This window comes from Vespula pensylvanica, chromosome 1 (genome assembly GCF_014466175.1).
Source record: "Vespula pensylvanica isolate Volc-1 chromosome 1, ASM1446617v1, whole genome shotgun sequence".
Classification (NCBI taxonomy): Eukaryota; Metazoa; Arthropoda; class Insecta; order Hymenoptera; family Vespidae; genus Vespula; species Vespula pensylvanica.
In genome coordinates, this window is record NC_057685.1 from 7440547 (window position 1) to 7463906 (window position 23360).

At 32.6% G+C, this 23360-nt stretch overlaps 3 protein-coding genes and 1 long non-coding RNA gene across 8 annotated transcripts in view; 3 read left to right on the forward strand and 1 right to left on the reverse strand.

Moving 5' to 3' along the window:
- Positions 1-154: 154 nt before the first annotated feature.
- LOC122629688 lies at positions 155-3679 on the reverse strand. The gene is made up of 3 exons (XR_006327331.1): positions 3568-3679; positions 1858-2004; positions 155-352 (listed from the first exon to the last, which is right to left on the reverse strand). It is a non-coding gene; the product is annotated as an uncharacterized LOC122629688 (long non-coding RNA).
- Positions 333-5166, forward strand: LOC122629588 (chromosome-associated kinesin KIF4-like). Its single transcript, XM_043813167.1, has 13 exons — positions 333-688; positions 1004-1439; positions 1544-1809; positions 1909-2349; positions 2426-2816; positions 2912-3278; positions 3341-3635; positions 3774-3880; positions 3963-4073; positions 4172-4360; positions 4458-4628; positions 4808-4875; positions 4956-5166. Exons 1-13 carry the CDS (start codon positions 463-465, stop codon positions 4966-4968), a joined length of 3081 nt encoding a protein of 1026 aa, XP_043669102.1. The 5' UTR covers positions 333-462; the 3' UTR covers positions 4969-5166.
- A 388-nt stretch (positions 5167-5554) lies between these two features.
- Positions 5555-23360, forward strand: part of LOC122635161 (neurocalcin homolog) — a 28365-nt gene continuing 10559 nt past the window's right edge. The window contains exon 1 of one of the 2 annotated variants that reach the window (XM_043825041.1): positions 5555-5696. The gene's annotated coding sequence lies outside the window, so the exon portion shown is untranslated. Of the gene's footprint in view, positions 5697-9812; positions 9946-23360 lie in introns of those variants that run through there. The other variant, XM_043825046.1, reaches the window with a different exon arrangement.
- Positions 6138-23162, forward strand: LOC122635169 (neuronal calcium sensor 2). Of its 4 annotated transcripts, XM_043825061.1 has the most exons (6): positions 6139-6674; positions 7442-7483; positions 18906-19024; positions 19177-19320; positions 20660-20788; positions 20891-23162. In XM_043825061.1, the coding sequence occupies exons 3-6, from the start codon at positions 18914-18916 to the stop codon at positions 21065-21067; spliced, it is 561 nt and encodes a 186-aa protein (XP_043680996.1). In that variant the 5' UTR covers positions 6139-6674; positions 7442-7483; positions 18906-18913; the 3' UTR covers positions 21068-23162. The 4 variants fall into 4 exon arrangements, with proteins under 4 accessions (XP_043681024.1, XP_043680996.1, XP_043681014.1 ...); XM_043825089.1 differs by lacking the exon at positions 7442-7483 and having other exon boundaries at positions 6138-6674; XM_043825079.1 differs by lacking the exons at positions 6139-6674; positions 7442-7483 and adding an exon at positions 9921-9945.

Genomic DNA, 23360 nt, shown 5'->3' on the forward strand with positions numbered 1-23360 from the left:
TAGAAAATACATGACAATTAAAATTGCGAACGCAACAGTGGCGACACCTGCCAGATACTACGGAAACATCATTATTTCTTTCATTTCCATTTAGACTATACAGAGAATATCACGATATTATTCTAGAAGGAGAAAATTATTTATTTTCATAAAAATTAAATTCTCTGTTATCAACAATTATTGACTCTTTTCTTATAAATATGCGCTAGATATATTTTCAGAACACGGTCCAAACCGTATGATGAATACCAGCGCCTCTATAGGAGCGCAGCGAAAGTTCTTTTCTTGAACGTAAAGTTGGCCAGCCTAGTTTAATTGGTGCGTGTTTGATTTTTAAATATCCAATGCGTAACTGTAAGTATTTAACGATTAAAAGTGGATTTTATTTAGAAAATCAAGGTGTAAAGTGAAAGTTTGTTAAAGGATCTTATAAAAAATAAAAAGAAGAGATATTTTTTAAAAATGGTTGAAGACACAATTCGTGTAGCTGTGCGTATTAGACCACTTATAAAAAGTGAAATAGATAAGGGATGTGAAGAATGTTTAGATATAACACCTGGACAACCACAAATAATTATAAAAAATACAGATAGAGCGTTTACATTTAATTATGTTTTTACCCCGGATGTTAGTCAAGAAAACTTTTATAACACAGCTATTAAAGACATGGTGACAAGTATCTTTGATGGTATTTATAAAAAAGATTTTATATAAACTTCCATATAAACTAAAATATCAATTATAAAAAATTCTTTTTTTTTCATTTTTTAACATTTAAATCCTTTTAAATTAATTTTTATAATTTAATTACGTATAATTAACTAAATTAATTTAATTAATTTAATTACCTTTTAATTACCTTTAATATTAATAAAAACTTATTGCTATTCTACTTGTAAACAAAAGTATTGTTAATCTTCAATTAAAAATTTTATAAAAATTTCGATAATACATTTATATGATATAATTTATTTCGTTTCATTTTATTTTTATAAACTTGTAGGTTACAATGTTACTATACTTGCATATGGACAAACAGGAAGTGGTAAAACACATTCAATGGGTACTGATTATAATGGGATGGAAGATATGGGTATAATACCTCGAGCTATGCATGACATATTTAAAATAGTAGCATCTAAAGAAGAATGGAACTTCAGAACGTCTGTGTCCTTTATGGAACTTTATCAAGAGCAGTTATATGACTTATTATCAGATAAACAACGTACTAACAGTATTGTAGATATTAGAGAAGATAGTAAAGGGATAAAAATTATTGGTATTACGGAAAAGGAAGTACAAAGTGCAGAAGAAAGTTTAGAATGTTTGATTGAAGGATCTCAAGGAAGAGTAACAGGTTCTACAGCAATGAATGCTCAAAGTAGCAGAAGCCATGCGATATTTACATTACATATTCAACAACAAAAAAAAGATGATCCGTGAGTGTTTCCTTCAAATATTTATATTAAATAATAGAATATTTATTATTAATGTTAGAAATATAAAAAATAAACAATCTTTTTTCATGTCTCTTATACTATAGCAATGTAGCGACAACTGCAAAATTTCATTTAGTGGATTTGGCTGGTTCTGAACGTTCTAAAAAAACACAAGCAACTGGAGAAAGATTCAAAGAAGGTGTTCACATAAATAAAGGTTTATTGGCATTGGGAAATGTTATTTCCCAATTAGGAGACAATGGAAATAATTCATATGTTGGCTATCGGGATAGCAAACTGACAAGATTGTTACAAGATTCACTTGGTGGTAATTCTATGACTCTTATGATAGCTTGTGTCAGTCCAGCAGGTAATATATTAGATATGTAATGGTAATTAATTATTTCTTTACTTATACCTGATTCCATTTCTATCTGTAGAAATTTTATATAATATGTTTCTTACATAGATTATAATATGGATGAAACACTTAGCACTTTAAGGTATGCTGACCGTGCGCGAAAAATTAAGAATAAACCAGTGGTCAATCAGGATCCAAGAGTAGCTGAAATTAATCGTTTAAATGAATTAGTACAAAAATTGAAACTTGCTCTTTTAAATCAAGAGTCAGAACGAACATGCTCGAACGATTATCAAGAGCTACAAAAGAAGAATGAATCATTACAACAAAAGATAAGAGATTTGACAGAAAAATTAAACGGCAATTTAATTAAAATGGTTTTTATGCATGAAAAGACTGAATTTGCAGAACAATTACATGATAAAATTAAAGCTGAGATGGCTTTAGTATTAGAAGATTGTAAAGAATTATTAGATAGTTATAGAGAAAATTCTGGACATGATGACGAATATTGTGTTAAATTAAAAGCTGTATATCAAAAGATTCTTGGTAAGTTTTTATTGTGCAATAATTTCATTTCTTTTTATATTATCTGATTTTTAATAACTTCTTATTTTATGTCTAGACATTCAAACAAATGAAAAGAAAACGTCAGAAGAACTTTTTAATCATGCAATGTCCCTGGAATCGAAATTACCTGTAACAAAAGATACTGAAAATGATGTAGATAATGTAACTAGCGATGGAGAATTATCCAATTGTTTAGAAGATTTCGATAAGAAACACGAAGAGCATACATCACTTCAAACAGAGAGAAATAATCAAGTTCAAGACATAAATAGAGAGCTGGCCATTAAGGAACATCTTATAACTGAACTTTTAAAAAATTCTTCACACGTTATTGAATATTCTAAAGAATTGCAAGACATGGAACAAGAAATCAAAACGCTTCAAGCTGAAAAGGATGAACTTTTAATAGCATTGCGCAATGCTCAAACCAGTAATATTAGCTCGAAGTAAATTCTAATTTGTTATTATTTGAATTATTTATAGTTATATACGTGGTTCAATATATATACATTTTTATTATTTTACTATACATTATACACAGATTAGCAGAAAGTCGTCGTAAAAAGGTACAAGAGTTAGAAAAAAAGATCGCGGCATTGAGTCAACAATGTTTGGAACAAAGTAAAACGTTAAAGGCAAAAGAGAAATTACAACAGCAAATTAAAAATTTAACAAATGAAATTCAATCTTTAAAACAAGCTCGTGTTAAATTAGTTAGACAAATGCGTAGCGATGCAGATAGATTCGCAGAATGGAAACGAGTTAGGGAAAAAGAACTTCACAAGTTAAAGGAACAAGATCGAAAACGAGCTAATCAAATGGCAAAATTAGAAATGCAACATAATAAACAACAAAACGTATTAAAGAGAAAAATGGAAGAAGCTCATGCAGCTAATAAAAGATTAAAGGTAAATTTAATATCAATAATAATAATTTAGAAAAAATATATATCTTTTAATTTATGGAATAGCAAGCACTTGAAGTACAAAAGAAAGCAATTCAAAGAAAGGAGCAAAAGTTTAATAACAAAAATGATATTCAATCATGGGTGAGACAAGAACTTAATATATTATCAAGTACTGTTGATGCAGAAAATTCACTTCAAAAATTAATAAGTGCCAGAGAATATTTAAAATGTCAATTAGAAGAACTTCAAACTGATCCGAATGTAGATGAGGCAGAACTAGTAGAACTTACTGAATTTTTAACTTTGCGTAATACACAAATACAAGATTTACAACAAAAAATTAACGAAGCAAATGAAGGTATAGGAATAAACTATGCGTGTGTCTCGCGTGCTGCTTATGCGCGCTCTGTATAGTGCGCGTGTATATGTATATCTAAAGAGGTATCATATATCTATACATATACAATTTTTTTTATTTTTTTTTTTTTTTTTACAGAAAATAGAGCAAGTATAAAAATGAATACAATACAAACTTTTACTGATGCAAAAATTGCCATTAAATATCTTTTCGACGTCACTGTAGAAGATAGGAAAAAGCTTATGGTTGGTTCATTATATTATAAATAATTTATATTTAATTTTGTTTATAAAGGTTTCTATTATTTTATGTATAATGTAATTTTAGGAAAAATATACGATTTTGCAAAACAATTTGGATGAATGTCGTCAAAGAGAAGAAAGACTGAAACAAGAGATAGAAACTTATAAAGATCAATTAAATCAATCTAAGAAAAAGGTATACTATATTTTAGATTCTCTTATAATGGACGTTATAAAATTAAAATATTAAGATATATACATTATATTGTTGACATTTGTGAATATATTTTGTAGGTTCTAAAAGAGAATAATTTCATGAAAGACAATGAGTTTTCAATTATGAATACACCAAAAATACAAAAGTTATCTTCACAATATTTTGAGAACTCCTTTGGATCAGATGATAGTTTCGTTGAAGATGACATAGAAAAAGATCCAGATTGGACTCAAACTCCACTTTATAATAGAATACGAAAGCTTTTGGTATAATACATAAATTTTTATTTTAATTTTGATAAAAGAATAATTATTTATTTAATTTATTTATATTACCTATGTCATATATTATTTTTATCTTCAGGATACAACAAAAAATACTAGGCTATCTATAAAATGTCAATCCGATGGAGAAGTGAAATGCGCTTGTAAAACAAAGTGCATCACTCGCCTCTGTTCGTGTCGCAAAAATAATCGTATATGTAATAATTGTCAATGTAATCCGGACTTCTGTCAAAATAATGATATAAACAAAGTAAGTTCAGAAATGTGGTATTGATAATAAGATTGAATATAAAATTACATTACAAGCTTTCGATATATATATATATATATATATATATATATATATATATATATATATATTAATTTTACACACACACACACATAAAGAAAAGCTTATTATATAATTTTATATATGTTTTTCATTTAAAGCTGAACCATTCATATTTCCGAGACTATGCAGAAGAGGATCAAGATGAAAATTTAATAAAGAAACCAAGGTATATAATAATTCTCGAATATATCAATTATATTTCTATCGTTAAAATATATACAAATTGTAAATATTTTTCTTTTTCAGATTAATTAAATAACTGTCAGGTAACAGTTTTTTTTTAAATCTTTCTAAATATATTTTCATCTCAATAATAATAGTTGCACTATCCATAACTAGTTGATAAATTACATTGTTTATATTGTATATATTGTTCTTATTTATTAACAGATTGTATATATCGTTTCTATATCACATATGTTGATTTTTTTAATCACATTGTTCATATTGTTTTTAATAACGGATTATATATGAAAAAATACTTATAGAAATTATTTATTTAAAACTCATGATTCTCTATCTCTCTATTTTTCTTTTATGAATAAATATATTGTTTCTTTATCGTATAATATTTTTTATGTAATAATAAATTATTCTGTACGCCATATAGGTCATCAACATTGGATGCGAATTATAATTTATTTTTCATTAAAATTACAATAAAGTTGTAAAAAGCAAATTTAATGATACAACAAGCTTCGGTTATTTCGATCGTATTTCTGATATTTTGTAAATACCCGCTTAATGGTTTTGGAAGATGGCATTATAATTTTAGTACCTCGAACATTTCATAGAGTTCGTTGTTGTTTCAAGCGCCATGCACCTATCAGCCAATACGATTCGATTTCTAGTTTAAATGCTTCGTCGATGTTCCGCCGAATGGGATTTCAATATGGCTACCGTCGTGATGTCTGCAGAAGCCAGTGTCGCGGAAATGTTTTGAATTCGATTGGTAATTGTGACGACAGATTGACGTGCGAGGCATAGGTCAGTAAGATGTATTTACGATCTGTTTTCATTCCTAATTTTTCATCCGATTAATTATCCGCTGTCAGAAAATCATTATACGTGAGAATCGTTCGGTCGAAAAACTTTAAAATTCGCTCGTACGTTCAGTCTGACGCGAGAGTAGAGAGGTTAGTCGGCGCATTGATATTCATTAACGCGTTGAAAATCACAGAAGATATACAGGTACGAATATTTTTTCCAAAGATAGATAGAATTTTATTGAAAAGCATAAGCGGAAGAGTGCGCGCGCGTATAGTGCTGCGTGATGATGCGCTAGGTGAGAAGGGAAGCAAAGGAGCGGCAGGGGTAGGGGATGAGTGTGGAAGAGAGAAAGAGAGAAAGAAAGAGAGAGAGAGAGAGAGAGAGAGAATACGCGAGCATATGTATGTATGTCGTATGTTGTTATGTGTGAACGTATATGTATGTAAGAGAAAGAGAGAGAATGCACGACTATATAATACACTATGTGCGATATATGCGATAAATAAAATAAAAAGAACGGGCGTGCTTCGAGAATATTGCGTGACACCTTTTTGCGGTGAGTTTGGGTATACGAAAAGAAATCATTTCGAGGAGAAATAAAACCGTCTCTGTGAATCGTCGAATTCTTCCGGTCTTATTTGGGAAGAAGGTCGAGAGTGAGTGTCTCGCGCGTGTACTTAAACATGAAGACAAAAAATAAGGCTCGACGACGCAATAACGATGACGGAGGAGATGGCGGTGTTGGTGATGACGACGACGACTACGGTGATGACGGAGAAGGTGGAGACGGTGATGGAAACGATGGTGGTTACAACGGTGGAGGTGGTGGTGGTGGCGGCAGCGGAGGTGGCGGCAATGCGTAACGTAACGTAAAACGTTTGACGTTTACCGGCCATGCGGTCTACGAAGTACCAATAACATCGACCTATTCAAAAGCGTCCTTGTCGTCTCTCTGGACGTGACCTCATTTTACATGTAAGTTCATATAGATATATATATTTTTTTTCTTTTTTTTTTTATTATCATTCAATTCCTTTTTTTTTCTGTTGTCTTTTTATTTAATTTTAATAAACTTTTTTTTTTGGTCGTTCTTAATTGAATCGATAAGACTTAATCGCAAAACGTTTCCTATTGCAAGTGTAGTCTTATCAAAAAGGTAGAAGTTTTTTTTTTATGCATTCTTCCGAGGAAGTTCAACAATGTAATATCACAGTGATTTATTTTATCATTTCTTTTTCTCTTTTCTTTTTTTTCTTTTCTTATCTTTACACACACACACACACACACGTACTTTTTTGTTATATTTTTTTTTGAACATAGAAATCTTAAGAGATTTTTAGTAGAATATATGATACAGCGATAATGCTGTTTAAATCAACCTTTTTATATGATTCCTTTATAACATTGAAATATTTCCTTGTGATCTTTTAATGTAATCTATTTGCTTGTATGCTATTCGTAGGCACAGCCAGATTCACTTGGAAGCTTGATTTCTAACTCATTATGTTTGAAAATAGTTACTAGATGTGATATGGATAGCCAGATGCTGATGATTGCCAATAGTTTCATTATGGCTAATATTAACTTTCAAAGAAACACTCGCTTTACCGATCCTTATCTTCTTAGAGAATCAATAAAAGCATTGGCAATTATATTATATAAAAATAAAGGAAAAATACATTTATATAAAATCAATATATGTTGGAACAAGAGTACCAACATAGTTTATATATTTGTTTCAGGAAGTAAATATGTTACATACGACGATGCTGATAATCAGTAAGGTGAGATTATTGAAATTTTTATTTATATATATATATATGTATATATATATTCATATATAACATAATGCTTAATATACGGTCATATTTCTATCTAACATAAATTAATATATTTGACCGATATTTCATATTGTATATTAATATATCTAACGTAATCCCATTGATTTACTATTGTACCGATCGAACGTGACTAAAATGCGAATGCGGTATATTTGACTCTATGCAACTCTCTAATGCAACCTGAAAATAAAAGAAAAAAAGAAACATCTCGACCCTGTTTTTTTCGAACGGACGAATTCGAATAAAACATTCATTCGAAAAACTCTCGGAACTCGTGCTTGTTCCTGCGTCTAATTCAAAATCGTAGATATTGTCGTATTGTTCCCTAAGTTACTATTCTGATCGTCGTTGATAAGAATGAGCACAATATTCGACAATGTTTCATTGTATTATACATCGAAGGTTATAGTAACATTATCTATACAGCTACATCTATCGATTGGAAGTAATACGTCATCCTTTTAATCTGAAATTTCGAAAAATAATACAAATGATTAATAAAATTTATATATTGATTGTAAAAAGAAATTATCGGATTTTTCACGAAATAATACTGATTGACCTTGGATTTTGTTTCATATCGATTCACCTTAAAAAAGTAAGACAATTTTTTCAATAGAAAGAGAGAAAGAGAGACAGAGAGAAAAAAGAACGGTTACGTATAAAGACGACGATCTTTTCAGACGCCATTAGAAGAGGTAAGTCGTCCTCCAGGAGCAGCAAAATCTTCTTCATCTCTAACTGAATATATAATTTATTTTTTCTTTGCGAATTTTTCTTCTCGCTTATTCCCCATTTTTCGTCAGAGTCGTATACCTTAGAATAGCCGTTATTTTTGGACCAATGACTCACTGCGGCAGGTTTACCTTTGTCTTTCCGTTTCCGCCATATCGAATAATCTAATTTCGTTTATACGAAGTATCCTATAGTAAGTTTAATTTCATTTTCTTAAACGTTCTCATAATTCGAATTCGTATCTTGAATCAGATCTCTTATTGCATAATAATTCTATCTCTTTCTTGATATAAATTAAAAAAGAAACAAAAATAGAGAAAGAGAGGGAATTAACCTTTCTCGTTAAATGATTGGCTACTACGATCGTTTTAAATCATTTTTTCCAAAGAAGAGAAAAATAAGTGAGAAAGAGATAAAGATAAAGAAAGACATTGAGAAGGAATAAGAGAAAGATTTCAACGATTCTAAATATTCATTCTCTCGAGATTCTTTCGTCCTTGACTCACTGCTTTTCTGCATTTGTCATTTCGATCTCCCGTTCCTTTTTGGGCTACATATATTTCATACCCTTGAACATTTTCGGTTTCGCGTGTAAATGTAAAATGCTTACGTCTAACGTGAACGTCTTATCCGTATCAGCAATCTTCACTTTTCCTTAAGCAGTAACGATTGAATCGTCAAGGTTCCAGTGACCTCTTTTTCTTTTTTCTTATAAATTATTTTATTTTTTTATAAATTTCTTAACCTCTTTCAACCAACCGCAAACCATTTGACTGACATCGAGGCAGGATTCGATCCATCAACGACAATCTTAATCAAAACTGAAAGAAAAAAGAAAGAAACGGAGAATCCAATGAAACCATAAATTTCAATGATTTCACCGCCCCCCCCCCCTCTACCCGGCTTCTCCTGATACACAAAGTGGTATCCATCGTATTTTCTTCTTTCTTTGAAAGAGAACAAAAAAAGAAAAAAAGGAAAAGAGAATCTATCGTGCCGTGCCGATAGCCGTTGTTGTGTTGGTGCGTTTTCTCGCTCTAAGCTCATTCAGATCTCGATTTTCCTCGAGCTCGTCAATTGACGTTTTTGCTCATGATATTAAGGGTACTAGAAATAGTGGATTCGAATTGACATGACTATCGGGGACGCGTTAACGGTTAAAACGTCAATGTCGCCCATGCAAATGCAAAAGCAAAAGAGAGAAAGAGAGAGAAAGAGAGCTAGAGCTAGTGCTAGAGCTAGCACAGAAATGATCGAGGGAGAGAGAGAGAGAGAGAGAGAGAGAGAGAGAGAGAGAGAGAGAGAGAGAGAGAGAGAGAGAGAGCACAACGGTGGGGGAGAAAATGGTTAACGTGCGAAGGTAGCGCCTCTCTCGCAGTGCTGGAAGATAGAGGAAGAAAGGGAGCGGAGTAGGTTAGGTGTATGTATGTGTGGGTGTTGTCTCTTTTTCTCTCTCTCTCTCTCTCTCTCTGTTCTCTCTGTATCTGTGTGTGTGTGCTCTCTCTCGCTACTGGAAAAGGGGAGGAGCGGAATAAGTGGGGGCGGCTCGTTTAGCACGCAGGATCAGCTTCGGGCAGAGAGAGCCTCGGCTCCGTCGCTTTTACCTACCTCTAACTAGTACCTCCGCCGCATTCGTACGCGATACGAAGTACACGCGACCTGCTGGATCTGTGAGATTTTTCTACAGATATCACTTTTTGACATTATCTGTGTCTGTCTCTCTCTCTTTCTCTCTCTCTCTATCTATCTATCTATCTATCAATCTTCCTTTCTCTCTGTCTTTCTCTAATTTTCTACTTCTTTGTCTATCACTGTCTTTCTTTTTCTCTTTCTTATTCGCTTGTTATATATATATATATATATATATATATATATATATATATATATCTTATCTCTTTCTTTTTCTGTGTCTAATATATGTGTCTCTTTCTTTCTCTTTCTCTTTTTCTGTCTTCGTCGCACGCGCGCGCACTGATAACCCTTGGCACCCCCAATGCTCTCTCTCTGTCTCTCTCTCTCTCTCTCTAGTGCAAACTCACCCCACCTTCTCCTACATCCGTCATTCCACCCCCTTCCCTTAGAGCACTACTCCACCTTCCTCCTTCTCCTCTTCCCTTTTTTCCACATCGCATCGATCTCGCCCTCGCACGAAGCGTTAACAATTAAAGAAGCACGAGAGAAGGAGTAAGAGGAAGTGGAGGAGGAAGGGCAAAAGCGCAAAAAAGACATTATCGCTTCGTCTTAGTACACGGCACGATCGACCACGACATTCAGTTTTCAAGAGAAAGTTTCTCTTTCTCTCTCTCTCTCTTTTTTCTTTTTCTTTTTATGTATATCAAAGGGGATGTTTAATTATAATTTATGTACGAGAAATCGTTCGCTTACGTTACATTATTTTTCTTTCTTTTTTCTTTTCCACGAGTTTCTTAACGATGCATTTTTCCTAAATTCTTTTTATTTTATAAAAGAGAATGAGAAACAGATAGAGAGAGCGAGAGAGAAAGAGAGAGAGTTGTAGTACTACAAACCATTTTTTTTTCTTTTTTCTTTTTTTTTTTGTTTTGTTTTTCTTCTTTTCAATCGTTATATGATTCTATATATTGGAAAACAGGATGTAAAAAAGGGAAAAAAAGGGAAGGAAAGAAAAAAAATAATATAATGTTACTCGCGTAGGCGTGCTTGTAGAACGGTTGAGTAAAACTACTAGTCGTAACGAGGGTACGAGTTAGAATGACGAGCAAAGAGAACATCGCTTATATGGTATAAGTGTATAGACATATGTTCATATATAGATATATACATATACACATATATTAGTATACACACCTGTATCATATAAGAAAGCATGCCTATCTGGCTATGTGTTGCGTCTATCTATGCCTATATATGTGTGTCTGTATTTGTAATAGCCACGAGTAATGCGCAAATCTACGCGTTTGCGTTTGCTTTCGTAAATGAACACGCCTACATGAGCTACATGTTAGAGAAAGATTGAAGTTTAAGGGGATGAAGTAACGTTTTCGCTTTCCCTTTTATAAGAAGATTTTGTTTAACTTCCAACGTGGTTATTTCTCTTTTCTATCTCTAACACTTTTATTCTCGTTTTCACTTTAACACTATCCTCTCTTTTTTTTCTATTTTTTCAATCTTTTTTTTATCTTTTTATATTTTTTATATCTCTTTCATACCTCTTTTTTACATCTCGCGATGCTTTATAAATTATGACGTTTTAAGATAAATGAAATTATTTTTTGTTGTTTTTTTCTTTTTTTTATCTTTGTCTTTTCTCTCTCTCTCTCTCTCTCTCTCTCTCTCTCTCTCTCTTTTTCTCTCTCTTTTTCTCTCTCTTTCGCTCTCTCTATGTGTATGTGTGTGTCTTTCTTTTCCTATATGCACATATGTACTTTAAGCAAATACTCTAAAAAACAAGGACGAATTATACGTACGCAAGTGGTACATATGTACATCACTTCTTCAAACTAAAACTCACAACGAAATGAGCGTGCATTATCGTTGCTAAACATTTCTACTTAACACTTCTAATTCTTATAATCCTTTAGAATACTTTTGTATGTATCTAATGCCACTTTATTTAACAGAATTATGTATTCAAACGCAAGAGAGAAAGAGGGTTTATCTTTCGACTAGTGTTCTCTTTCTCGTTTACGTTCAAACGTATATTTCTTTCACGATTTATATAGATAGATATAACATTTTGAAGATAAATTACTTTTATCTTTCGTCGTTTTAGCGTAAAAGATTGACATTTCATTCGAGTTAGAAATTTTTTTAAAAAGTCAAGGGTTAATTTGATAATTTAAATATCATCGATGTTGATCGATCCGTGACATCATTGAGGGGAAACAAAATAAAATAAAATAAAAAAAAAAAAAAAAAAAGAAAAAGAAAAAAACAAGCCACCAAAAAAATTTTTCTTCGGTAACATTAAATAATAGTTAGATTTTTTGAATGGATTTTATAAATATTTAATAAAAAGTCATATATATATATTAATATATTTATATGAATAATACAGCGAGAAGAATCAATACGGAAATCGACGTATGTAACAAATTACAACAAAATTAAAAAAAAAAAAGAAGAAGAAAATGAAAAAGATAATAAAAAAATAAATAAAAATTATCTATAGGCTTGAATGAGAGGTGGAAGAGGAGGAGAAGAGAGGTTTTAATCGATGTTAGATCATCCCTCTTTTGAGAGTGAAGAGAATCGAGTAGCTTTTCTCTTTCTCTCTCTTTCTTTCTTTCTCTCTCTCTCTCTCTCTTTCTCTCTCTCTCTCTTTTTCTCTGTTCATTGCATTCGGTATTGTATACGAATTGAATTTTTACGCAGGGAAGGGGACAAGACGAATGCAAAAGTGAAAAGCGACGATCGTGTGTATAATAATCGGAATATTGTCGTTCATTGATTGTGAAAGAGGTGATGCTTTCGAATCCTAATGACAAAACCATTTTATATATTTCGTGTCGCGTGTGTGAGTTGTCGTTTATTGGGTTGTTGTTATTGTCGTCGTCGTCCTCTTCATCATTATTACGGCACGGTGAAGTGCGCGTGTGTTGTACATCGATCGAATCGCGGCGCGTGTACTTGTAACGAGTTTTTAACTTCGCTGCTCTAGGAGTGATACACCGTACGATATCAAGTTTATTCGTAAAATAACGCGTCGAAGAGAATTTTTCGTACCGAGTAATTGCCTCGTTTGTGTGTATATATATATATATACACATCTATATAGAGATATATTTATATATATATATATATATACGCCGTCGACACGCCGTATTTGATAAGTCAACGAGCGGTAAGTGTATCTGACATTTTTTTTACAGATCGAAATTTTCGGATGATCTAAGAATATTTTCAACGATTGATAAACGATTCTTACAAATTTATCTTATATTTTCTATATATTTTCTTTTTTTCAGTATGTTTTTTCAGTTTGTCTTACGAGTGGAATATATAAAAGTTCGCTTCTTTATTCTCTTTTATATATATATTTTATATACATAATATATATATATATATATATATAAAATATTAATATTTATATACGTACATATAAATTTTTCTATATCTATATATCTAGAAATTTATATATTTATCTGTTTACGTAATAATTTGATTCAAGATACTTGTAATTTTATTTTAATTTCATTGTTATATACTATTTTGCATTATATATATCGTATTTTATACTTTAAAGCGACGATTATAACGAAGACGAACAAAATAAGCCTGTATTATTTTACCCTCGTTGGATGATTATACGAGCGTCGTATCAACGGTTACACGAGAACCAAGTCCGAATAATCACCACACTCGTTATTCTCTGTGGATTTCTATTTGACTGTGGATAGTGGTAGTACGGATGTATTTAAAGGGAAAAAGACGCGACGATAATCGCGTCTCATTGTCAGATTATTGTCATATATGATGCATCGCACTATTGTATTTCTCGGGAGACTACAATCATACAACAGCTCTGTTCTCCTTTCATACTTTGTTCCTAATGGTACGATCTAACGATAAGGAAACTAAAGCTATTTTGCGTTATTCCGTGATGATGTGAGAATCGTTATTTCAAATAATAAAATAAATATCGATATAATCGCTATAATAATGTTTTGCGTGTATAAATAGATAGTTAAATGGATATAATTTTTTTCCTTCTTGTGTGCGTGTATGTGTATGTATGTCTTTTAAATTTAATTGAATGTTTCTCATCGAAGACATATATTTACATAAAAAGATAAGATTATCTATTTCGAAAAGATGATCTATTAATGAATGTGGAAATGTTTGACACTAGGATATTGGTGATATTATATTATCACGCGATGTATATAAATTAAAAGTTGTGACAGTAGTCACGCTCTTTAAAGTTAAAAGTACTTACTTTCTCGTGTATTAATACATTGTTTAATGACCAAAGATTAATTACAGTAATGACTCTTGAATTCGTATTATTAATTCCTTTCATTTTAAAAATAGAACACAAGAAAGGAAACGGTATTAATGGTTTAACGAGATCAAACGAAATGATGAAATACAAACGAAAGTGATTACAAATATGTATAGTCCTTTGTGATTAAAAATTTAATTAATTAATCTAATCAATTTCTAACCTTTCGAATAATACACATCGTATGCGAATAACATTGTCTATTTGGTTTTAGACATTTTGACAAATCGCATTTTCGTGCCAATATCATACATCTCGACTTCTCTCTTTCTTGTTTTATTATTTTCTCATTCTCATTCTCATTCTCATTCTCCTTCTTCTTCTTCAACAATAATATCCTCTTTCTCGGCATCTAGGAAATGATTTATAGGCGCATAAATTTTCCTACCAGAGTAAGAAATTTTCGACGCTACTCACGACATACATAAATTGTATTTGAATTTTCTTCGCTGTTGTCTGCCTTACGAATACGATACCAATTTTCTTTTTCTTACGTAAAACGAAACAAGGAAAAGTTATATCATTGGTAAAGAATCTTATCTCTTATTACGTATACTAAGCAATTCGTCAAAGCTAAAAGAATCTAAATGATTGTAAAAATATGCGCGACAATTGAATACCACAATACGAAAATAGATAATAAGAACGATCAAACGCTTACTCTGATCGTTCGATCGTACTAGATCACTATCATCTCTGTTTTATTTTTACATACAGGGTGGTTCATAAGTTAATTATTAAAAATGCTGTTATCGTTGTCATCGTAAACAAGTTTAATTTATAAATGTTAAGCGATACGAAATTTAATAGATCTCATTTTTTCATTGAAAACGAGGGTAGATACTAATATGGATTAGTAACATATTGTTGCTAATTTTTTAAGTAATTAATTTATTATTATACTATATAATATAGTTTAACGTTGACGAATTAAATCTGTTTACAATAATAATATATTTTTGTTGATCGACTTATAGGCCATGTGCACACACACACACACACATCTTACAAGCCATTTTTTTCTAGACGTCGATAAAATATTCTAGTAATTGAAGCCGGATCAAGTAAAAGTACGATTGAATCTGGCGCAACGTTGAATCCTTGATCCGACCTCGTTTGTAGATCTTCTTAATGATAGACGTGAAATTTGCAATTTTAATGTCTAGCCTTTCTATTTTCATCGTTGATAAATCGAAAGAACGAATTTAGGAACGTAAGAACGATTCGTTTTCAGTTCCGTTCCCTGTGTTAATATTATTAAAAGATAAAGAGATATTGTTTTTATAAAAACGTAATATTTGTCTTCTTCCTTTTTTTTTTTCAAGCAATTCTTAGGAAAAAAAAGAAAAGAAATAGGAATTATAAAAATGATTTACTTCATGTAATGTTCGTAATGGCCGCCTCGAGCATGCACGTGCATTATCAGATAATCCTGTCATTAAATCTGCACCGACGTGGCGTACGCGTTTATGTATATACGTGTATGCCTGAAGCAGTATCTCTAAAGATCCCTTCGTCTCATATTTTTTTTTTTGCCTTTTCCTTTTCTATATCCTTCTTTTTAGTATTAGCCAATATTATGCTTTTATGCGATTCGCCGGATGGTTTTTTTTTCTTTTTCTTTTTTTTCAGAAGCAGTAAAGTGTAAAGGATAAATGAGGAATTTTGTTTTCTAAGCCATCTCTCTCTCTTTCTCTCTCTCTTTTCCTTTTTCTCTTTCTATCTCTATCTTTCCCTCGTATACACGAGCTTTCTCTAATAAGGTCGATATTAAAAACGCGACGGGAAAGATGAAAGAAGATACGGTCGACGAAATCGATCCAAAAGAAAAACGAGAGGAAAAAAAAAGAGAGATATTTGGAGCAACCTTTTTGGATACACGTGTACTCATTGTACGATATCGTTGTAGCATAGGTAAATAAAAACGAGTGTGTTTTACGGATGTGTAATCATTTCGGCAAATGATGAGTCGAGTCGACTCATCGTTGTGTAAAGAAGTCGTGCGTTGTGTTTTCTCGGGGGATATTTCAAACTAAATAAAAAAAGAAAAAAAGTAAAGGAAAAGATAAAAAAAAAAAAACACTACAACCAGCATTCGATGGCTTACAGCCAACGTCATTTTTCATTCAACACACAAATTGAGCGACATATAACATCAATTCTATCTCGTTTGTTCCTTATTCTTTTGATAATTCTATCGAAACGACTACAATATTTTTATCTTATCCCATGTGGAATAAGAAATAGGTGAAGGGAGAAAGAGAGAGAGAGAGAGAGAGAGAAAGGGAGAAATTGAAAGCTCGTAGTAACACTTGTAAACGTTTCCAACAAGAGAGCGAACGTGCATAGTCGGAATAATGGCCACAAACGAGACAAGTTTCTAATTGGGTAATACGTATCTTGCCATAACAGTACAACCCGTTTTGTTTCACCTTCCATGTCATTGATTCGACTTCAACACGACGATTTCTTTTGTAACTTATGCTTTCTAGTTTCATTTAACGTTCCTTGATACTTTTGATAACTTTTTTCTTTTTCTTTTTCTTTTTCTTTTTTTCCGACCCTGATTTTTCACGAAATATTCGATTAGTTCAAATATTAATGTTTTCCTGATATATTTCATGAATAGAAATCGTTAACAAACAGAAGATGTTCAATGTTATATGAGTCATCCTATATGTATAGTTAGCCCTGCTCTCGTATATCTCAATCGGATAATGTACAGTTCAGAGGATTTATATAATCGGGGATTATCCGTCGAATCCTTACGATAATGTTTTCGAAATATACATACATACATACATTACACACGCACACATATACATATTTATACCTATATACATATATAGATATTATAAATACAATTTGTAGATTTTGTCTTTTAGATCTCTTATGCAAAAAGGAATACGTAAATCTCGTCTATTTACGTACACAATATTAACTATTATCGGTCGATCGGGGTCATTTAAAGAAAAATGTAACATTTTTTATTCTATTTATATATATATTCTTTTTCAAAAATTTTTACTCATGTACGAATATACGTGTGGGAGTAACTGTAGCTATATTGATTGCGGTTCCCAGGCCTCTGCGCGTCTCTGCGTGCGCGGGGCCAATGCAGATCGCGCACCACCATCTCTTCTCGTATACGTAGTTTCCTCTACTCTCCTTACCTCTCCTCCTTTCCATCCTCTTTCCCCTTCCTTCTCCCTCTCTTTCTCTCTCTCTCCGTTTTCTTTTCTTCCTTCTTCTTCGACTCCTCCTCTCCCTCTCCTTCCTTTTGAATCCTGCGCTCTTGCCTTTGCTCTTTTATTTTAATAGAAAATCGCCGATAAACGAGTAACCCCTTTCTTTATAGTTAAATATTCTTCTCTCTCTCTCTCTCTCTCTCTCTCTCTCTCTCTCTCTCTCTCTCTCTCTCTCTCTCTCTCTCTTTCTCTCTATCTATCCATCTATCTATCTATCTATCTATCTATCTATCTATCTATCTATCTATCTATCTATCTATCTATCTATCTATCTATTCATCTATATCTATTTTTCTTTAAAATAATTTCGCAATTTTTATACAATAACGAACTCGTACAAGGCGATCTTTCGAAAATTGTATTTTTTACAATATTTTAAAAGCAGCTCGGATAATAAAATTAATGGGGGCAAGAAAAGAATGAAGAGGATAATTAAGAGGACATTTTCTACATTTGTGATAGAGTCAAGGAGCAGAAAGTGGATTACACTTATGCCAAAGAAACCTAGTCCTTGAGTGACAATTTTGAAAAGCCCGTAAACTTAGGCGTAATAATGATTTTTAACTTCTTTTCTTTTTCTTTTTTTCTTTTTTCTTTTTTAAATGCGGTTTAAGTGTAATTTTTGAAATTTAATGAATATTATAATGTAATACAATGTGACTATATTGATCTCTTCATATTTAATCCTTCTTTTTTAAGGTTACTCGATTCATCATCCCTTTCTTTTTTCTCTCTTTCTTTTTACTACCTCCTGACTCCTCATTCTTTTTCTTTCTCTCCTTTTTTTTTAACATTCGTCACATAGCTTTTCTTAAGTTTATCGGCGTATACCAGACTCTTTATTACGACATTACTTTCCTCTTATGTACTTTTGATTACTATGCGAAGCACGCGAGTCTTCGTAATTTCCTGCCGAATGTAACGTATATATCTACGTACGTACGTTTTTTCTTTGCGACATACACAATTGGCTTTCACGTTCGTCGTATAAATAAAACGAGAACTTTTCATTCGAGAAGCCCTAAAATTGTTGATTTTTATTTTTGTTTTGTTTGTTTCGTTTTATTTCAATAAAATTCTTTCTCTCTGTTTCTTTTTTTCCCCTATTTATATCATATTATTTCTACTGTCGTGAAGAGTGTAGATTTGAAATAAAATAACTGGATCGTATATAAAATTATATCGTAAAATTAGATCATAAAAGTGGATGAAAATCGTTACGGTATTGTTCACCCGTTAATTAATTTATAATTATCTACTGTAATAATTATTCTTTACAGTTGATAGCATCGAATACAATTCAACGCAAAACTTTGTCGAAAGCTTCAAAATTCTCATTATCGGAGGAGTTTAATTATATAGGAAACATTTAAGGTGGAACGTTTCTGTTTTCTTCCAGATTACAAAATGGGTTGTTTTGGGAGCAAGGATAAGTTGAGTAAAGAGGATATGGAGTTTCTCAAGTCACGCACGCGATATGACGAAAGCACAATCAAGGAATGGTACAAGGGATTCAAAGTAAGTGCATTACGGTGTTTATCTTTATTAATGTTAACTCTGTATACAAAAAAATAAATTTATTCTTTATGTTATATAATTCCGTTTGATTTCATCTTTTTTCATTTTGCTTTTTTTTTAATTATTTTTCTTTCTTTTTTTTTTGTTTACAGCAAGACTGTCCTAACGGCAGATTAACGCCCGCAAAATTTGTTGACATGTATAAAACGTTCTTTCCGTCTGGCCACGCGGAAGAATTTTGCGATCACGTATTCCGCACATTCGACATGGATAAAAACGGTTATATCGACTTTAAGGTAAGGGATATTTTTATATTGTCGAGAACGTCGATAATTTCATTTACTCGAACGCGTGTGCGTGCGTCTTTTATTATACGGTGCATAGGCAAGATAATATGTACCATAGACTCACGTCGTTATAGTACTATTATAGTATTATAATAAACTTATAGGATCCGTGTTCGTCTCCGTGTAAATCGACCATTTTTTTTTTTTTTTAATAACGTATCATATTTCATTTCATACATTAAAGTCGTTATTATACCACAGTAATCGATCGAATAATAAGATATACTTGACTTTTACAAAAATGATATTACGTTATTTACGTAGTATTCATCAACAAATATTATCTAAAAGCGATCGTTGAACAAGGTGTTAAAGTTCAACGAAGAACGATCAAGCATTCGTGCGTAATCCGATCAAACGGATTCACTCTGAATAGGGATATAACAATTTATGCCTGCTTAAACGAAACCAGTGATCAAAGGTTCGTTTGTGGGAATATACGAGAAAGGTGATTTTGTGTACATACACATCACATAAGTATTATCGTGAGTCTTTTGCCGTCCGAATTTCGGTCACACAGAGAAAGAGAGACGACGTCGATGCTCCGAGACAAAAAGTCGCGAAAAATGCTCGCTCACCCTCTGTAATTTTCGGTTAGGTAATCTAGATCTCTCTTACCATCCTTCTCTTTTTCTCTCTTTTTCTCTTTCTTTCTTTAAGTCGCTACTTTTCGACGACTTTTCTGCGACTTTTATAAAAGGAGCGTGTCCCCAATGTAAGACCGAAATCAGTGATGTGTGGAGGAAGGGTGACTAGAGGGGTCGTCGTGTCTGCTGGGTCAATATGAGAAGTGGAGACACTTCGAAGGTCAGGAAGAGCAAAGAGCGAAGCCATTCCTTCCCCCTTATACCTTTCTATCGCTATCCTCCGTCTTACACTACCTACAAAGCCCTTCTCATCGTTGTCTATCTACCTTCGAGCGTTAGCTGACCCACTTTTACCTATACACTGTACTTATACCATGCCCCAAAACGAGCAACCTCTCCAAACCCCGTGTCCCACCGTACCTTTCCGCTTCACCTCGACATCCACCCGAAGATTCGACCCTTTCAATGTTCTCTTTTTCTCCTCTCTCTCTCTCTCTCTCTCTATCTATCTATCTCTTGACATAATCGACAATATAAAGCACGATCTTCGCTCTGACATCCTAATACTATATGGCTTCCATCATTTGAGAGAAGAAATTTCTTCAAAGTGAAAAGCCAGAAAAGCGTTTTACTGAAAAACGATCGTCATCAAACCCGAAACGTCAGGATTGAAAGCCTATCTCTTCGTTCTTTCGTTCCAGGAATTTCTCTTAGCCATCGACGTTACTTCCTGTGGTACACCGGAAGAAAAGCTAAAGTGGGCATTCCGGATGTATGACGTTGATGGAAATGGTGTTATTGATATTCAAGAAATGACAAAGATCGTTCAAGTAAGGAATTTATCCTTCTGAGGATTAATTCAGCTTCGAGATATCTTTTCTTATAGTTGGCTCATATTTCCTAGAAAAATATCGATGCGCTATGTGTTTCAGGCGATATACGATATGCTCGGAGCATGTTCGAGCAACAGGCCAGCGGACAGCGCTGAAGAAAGGACTAAGAATATATTCGCTAAAATGGATGAGAATCATGACGGGCAATTGACGCAAGACGAATTCCTTAAGGGTTGCCTTCAAGACGAAGAGCTCTCCAAAATGTTGGCTCCTTAATCTGACTGCCTACCTTTCACAGAGAATTCATTGACGGGCGTCTGAACGTTTTTTAGGACGGATTTATGAAATAATGAAAGAATTATTACCGTCGCTGCTGTTACGATCTCTGTCGCTGCTGCTGCCTCCACTATTAACACCAATACCACCACCACCACCACTACCAATGGAACACCATCGTTAAATTTAACAAAACCACCGTCGCTACCACCATCGCCATCACCACTACCACCACCACTACCACCACCAACACTACCACCGCCACCACTACCATCATCACAGTTGCAACCGTTTTATTATCACTTGTCGCCACTGCAACGTCTCTCCTCCAGCTTCGCAGCAGTCATTCCCTCGTCTTTTCGTGAGATTATAAGACCAGATACATTGACGATAATGACGATGATGATGATAATAAATGAATGAATGAATGAATGATGATGATAATAATAATAATGATGATGATGACGACGACGATGATGATGATAATGATGATGATGATCTTGATGATGATAATGATGATGACGATAATGATTTTTATTTCTCGAAAGCAAGAAATAACGAAAAACTTCGCGATAAACGTCATCGTTAAGGGCGACCGATGACTATTAAGAACACCTTACGATTTTAAATTCAAATATAATCTACAGTTAGGAGATTGAAAAGAGAAAGGTGGGAGAAGGAAACGAAGAAATAGGGAAAGAAAATATGGAATTCAGTTTGCACAAATAGCGAAAACATATACGAGCGTATTTTCGGTGATCTTACTTCGTATATAATCGTTTTCAACTCGGTCGCATAATGCAGAATGTAAGATCTTGCATTGCAATAATCGCCTGGTTATTAAGATTTTTCACTCGAACCTGTGAACCAGTGGATAATTCGATTACGAATTAATCTAATTATATCGATCGATTCTGCACACGTAATAAACGTGTGTGATAATCCCTTCGTAATCGTTTGAATTTGCTATAATACCAATTCATTAAACGAATTTCGCTGGGCCGAAAAGATCGATTAAAAAAAAAAAGGAAAAAAAAAAATTGTTAAGTATCTCACGGAGACCGCGCAAATGTGGTCCAAGTTAATAGAGAAGGATTTATTAACTATACCTTCGAGAAAATGCGCGCAAACGGTATATACATAAAATGTGCGTGGCCCTAAATTTTAGCGGCTTCTAGCGCGTTCCAATCTTTAAGAATTAGGGAAATAAACATCGAAAATACTCGATCGATTGCGAGTTCAACAATGGTTAATATTCGCATCGATTTTTATGCAAATGGAAGGATGTTCGTTCTCTTTTTTTTTTTATATATATAATTGTTTTTCATAGAATTTCAATGTTAGGAAAAGCCAAGCTATTAGAATTAACGAAACGTGCTCTTCGCATTCTAATTTGATTATTATGAATTAATAATTTTCGAGTCAAATGATTCGAAACGTTTTGCTTACGTTTGTAACGGAGCAAAAATGATGAAGGTAAAGACTTAAATATTTTTTGATTTTAGTGGCTATTATTTTCGAATAAATACACTTGCAATATATAAATTTTTATTACCCATGCATAAAAATCTCGCTGAGGAATCATCGATGATTATATAATAATATTACGTACACGGATTATATGCTCTCCCAAATGATCTCTTTTTAAATTTCTTTTAACTTCTCTTCGTCATGATTATGTGCCTTTCTCCTTTTTTTCCGAGCACACACTTGGATAAAATAATACCGTAAACAAATAGAAATTATTAATGAATGGCTATTATTAGAATATATTTCAATAATATTTCGGATATCTTGGCTATATTTCCCCATGAGAAAGAAACAAAAACAAAAAAGAAAACAAACAGACAAACAAAGCAAAAAGAAAATAATAGTAATAATAATAAAAAGAAGAAGAGAGAAGAAAACAGGCTGGTCTCTGTTTAGTGATAGAATTCGACCAACTCTGTGTTTGTATTAGAATGAGCTACGTCAGGCTGTCGTAGAATAACTTTTTCTCATTGGTATACGCGCAATGTGTTTTCAATATAAAACACCTTTACACATATATACATATATATATATAAATAAATAAATAAATAAATAAATAAATAAATATTTAACACGTTCAGCGCCGTACAAATCTTGTACGATTTTATTCCGCTGCGCCGGAAAACAATATTATGCGTAGTGCTCCTGCGTTACTGCCGGTCACCCGTGACCTTAAAACACTGCAAAAAAAAAATATACACGGTGTCGGTCATTGGTAGCTAACTCGTGGCGCGTAACGTGTTAAAATAAAATAACAAAAAAA

Excerpts from the sequence above, each read along its gene's own strand:
- LOC122635169 (XM_043825089.1), top strand. The coding sequence starts at position 18,914 with ATGGGTTGTTTTGGGAGCAAGGATAAGTTGAGTAAAGAGGATATGGAG. Across the intron at positions 19,321-20,659 it reads ACGGTTATATCGACTTTAAG|GAATTTCTCTTAGCCATCGA; the intron begins GTAAGGGATATT and ends CTTTCGTTCCAG. Across the intron at positions 20,789-20,890 it reads AAATGACAAAGATCGTTCAA|GCGATATACGATATGCTCGG; the intron begins GTAAGGAATTTA and ends TATGTGTTTCAG.
- LOC122629588 (XM_043813167.1), top strand. The coding sequence starts at position 463 with ATGGTTGAAGACACAATTCGTGTAGCTGTGCGTATTAGACCACTTATA. Across the intron at positions 689-1,003 it reads GGTGACAAGTATCTTTGATG|GTTACAATGTTACTATACTT; the intron begins GTATTTATAAAA and ends ATAAACTTGTAG. Across the intron at positions 3,636-3,773 it reads AATTAACGAAGCAAATGAAG|AAAATAGAGCAAGTATAAAA; the intron begins GTATAGGAATAA and ends TTTTTTTTACAG.